Consider the following 2,366-nt stretch of genomic DNA (forward strand, 5'->3'; position numbering starts at 1 on the left):
ATCGAAGAGGAGAATGAGAGTGCGAGTGTGTGTGTGTGTGTGTGTGTGTGTGTGAATGCGAGTTCTTCATGAGAGTGAGAGTGTGAGTGAGATAGCTCGGGGTTGGTCGGGTGGTTCGAGCTATTTCCTCCAAGAGTGCTTCATATGAGATTGTTGTAAGATTTCTTGATTATATACAGAATTGTTCACTTTTTGCCTTAAAAAAATTATGCAAATTCTATGTTCTTGAATTGTATTGTGATTATTGAGTAGAAGCCTCACCTTGGATGCAAGCCATACAGAATGAGTGTTACTCAATCCTCAAAAATTACAAGGATTTTGTGAGACTTTTCAAAAAAATATTTGATTCGAGCATCATCGAATGCATGCCATGCAAGATGAGTGCTACTCAATCCTCAAAAACTGCAAGGATTTTGTGAGAGACTTTTTAAATTTTTTGATTGGAGTATCTACATCGTTTCTTAATGTAACTGTTCTAAAAAATACAACGACTAACTTATGTACCATATTTTAACTATAAACAAGAATCCACACACTCAAGCATTCTACTTTAAGATCTAAATCCTTTTTTCTTAAGTAGAGATGAGATGGTTTATGTTTATGGGTAATGCATTTCTTTGTATAGTGTGCATTTCACATGACGTAACACTTGGCATGCTTTTATTTATTGTATTATGGAGAAAATATGGAGAAAAGTGACATAGACTTTAACTTTAACATTCTCTCTTCATTAATGCTAGTAGCCAACCCATGCATTGCCGCGATATGCGGAAGACATTGAGAGACAAAACTCAGGAATGGAAGCCGGAATACATTTAAGGGTGAAATCGAATGGATTTTTTCCTCTTATTTTTTAGAAATCCAAGATTTGTTTCTTCTCTCCTCTCCTTGTGCCTTGGTTGTCCATGGTTAAACTCTAATAGATATTTAATTATATATATATATATTGCCTAGCAGGCAATAGGCATACACATAGCTAGGGTATGGTTATCATTTACGACAATTGTAAGCCTTATTGATGCGATATGATTAAACCATTGTCAGTCCACTATATTACTTGGGTCCTGATTTGGGGATTGTGATTGTGAGAACCATGTCTTTGCAGGATGCCTGGATAGCCTCAGGGCGTGCCTCTGGCGAGAGCTGCATTCTACGCGTGGTTTTGCCGATGCTGAGGATCAAGGTCTGGTCGTCCTCCAGCTGCACTTTGGCATCTTCCACGCGAAATCCTGCACAACGATACCCAATATCGCTTTAATCTATAGTGAGACAAACATCATACAAGTCACTTTTTTTTTCTTTTTCTTTTGCAATTATTATTATTGGGAAAGAAGAAGAAGAAGCGTGACACTACAGCAGCACCTGTGAGGTTTACAGTGAAAACTAAGGCTTCAACCGTCTCCTCTTGATCTACATGCAACTGGGTCTCGTTGTGACACTGTGCCGGGCGCCCTTCTGTAGGAATAGGGCGATACTGGGCTTGCATTTCATGAGGCATGGCCACTAGACGACCTCACAAATTTACACACTGCAATGGAGGGCGCGCGGATGCTTCGAGCCCGTGATTGCACTTCACGACGGTAGACGGTGTGGTAATTGGAGCCAGCATGAGATTGCACTTCACAATGGCGGGCTTCTTTATATAGCAGCTGCAAGCGGCCAACTGCACAGTACGGCCACAGAGTGATTGAGAGGCCTCCCACGTCAAATTCGTAAAGCAGCGACTTGTCAATGACATGATGATGATGATGATGGGCATAAAAACGTGGTCTTGTAATTGCCTTTTGGCCACTAAGCTCCAGCACTCATCAACCTCGCTGTACACCACCACCCAGGTGAACCACCCCACACGCACTCAACAATATATTCCTTCAGAGTGCAAACCTTATTCCTAGCGAGGCACTCAGTGTGTGAGGGTCCCGTTTCTCCAGCCCCCTTAATAGGCTTGAGGATTTTAAGCCACTTGTGGCACTTTTTGAGATCAATAAAAGGGGTATACATTTGAATAGATGACTAAAGAATGAATTTAAGCGTAGAAGAGTAAAGTCCCATTTCTCTAGTTCGGTGGAACATTGTCCCCAACCAATGGAAGACATTGAAATCTAGCCGGTTTTCTAGCTCAAAATGATGAGATCTGCCGGTTCTATAACTAAAAATAGTAAAAGTTGACCGGTTTTCTTCAACACAAACTCTAGTTTTAGAGTGTGTGTGTGTGTGTGTGTGTGTAAAAGAGAGAGAGAGAGAGAGAGAGAGAGAGAGAGAAAGAGAGAGCAGGAAACTATGTTCTTAAATCTTCATATTGGTTTTAAATCTAGATTAATAAAGGATAATTATGAAAGATTAATATTTGCCCAAATCATGTTTTT

At 40.5% G+C, this 2,366-nt stretch overlaps 1 protein-coding gene across 1 annotated transcript; it reads right to left on the reverse strand.

Moving 5' to 3' along the window:
- Window positions 1-706: 706 nt before the first annotated feature.
- LOC147603079 (17.5 kDa class I heat shock protein-like) lies at window positions 707-1,618 on the reverse strand. Its single transcript, XM_086797029.1, has 2 exons — window positions 1,363-1,618; window positions 707-1,229 (listed from the first exon to the last, which is right to left on the reverse strand). The coding sequence occupies exons 1-2, from the start codon at window positions 1,496-1,498 to the stop codon at window positions 1,054-1,056; spliced, it is 312 nt and encodes a 103-aa protein (XP_086653155.1). The 5' UTR covers window positions 1,499-1,618; the 3' UTR covers window positions 707-1,053.
- Between the last annotated feature and the right edge of the window lie 748 nt (window positions 1,619-2,366).

The sequence above is a fragment of the Cibotium barometz genome, chromosome 65, assembly GCF_041138505.1.
Source record: "Cibotium barometz isolate CiBa-2024 chromosome 65, ASM4113850v1, whole genome shotgun sequence".
In the NCBI taxonomy this organism is placed as follows: domain Eukaryota; kingdom Viridiplantae; phylum Streptophyta; class Polypodiopsida; order Cyatheales; family Cibotiaceae; genus Cibotium; species Cibotium barometz.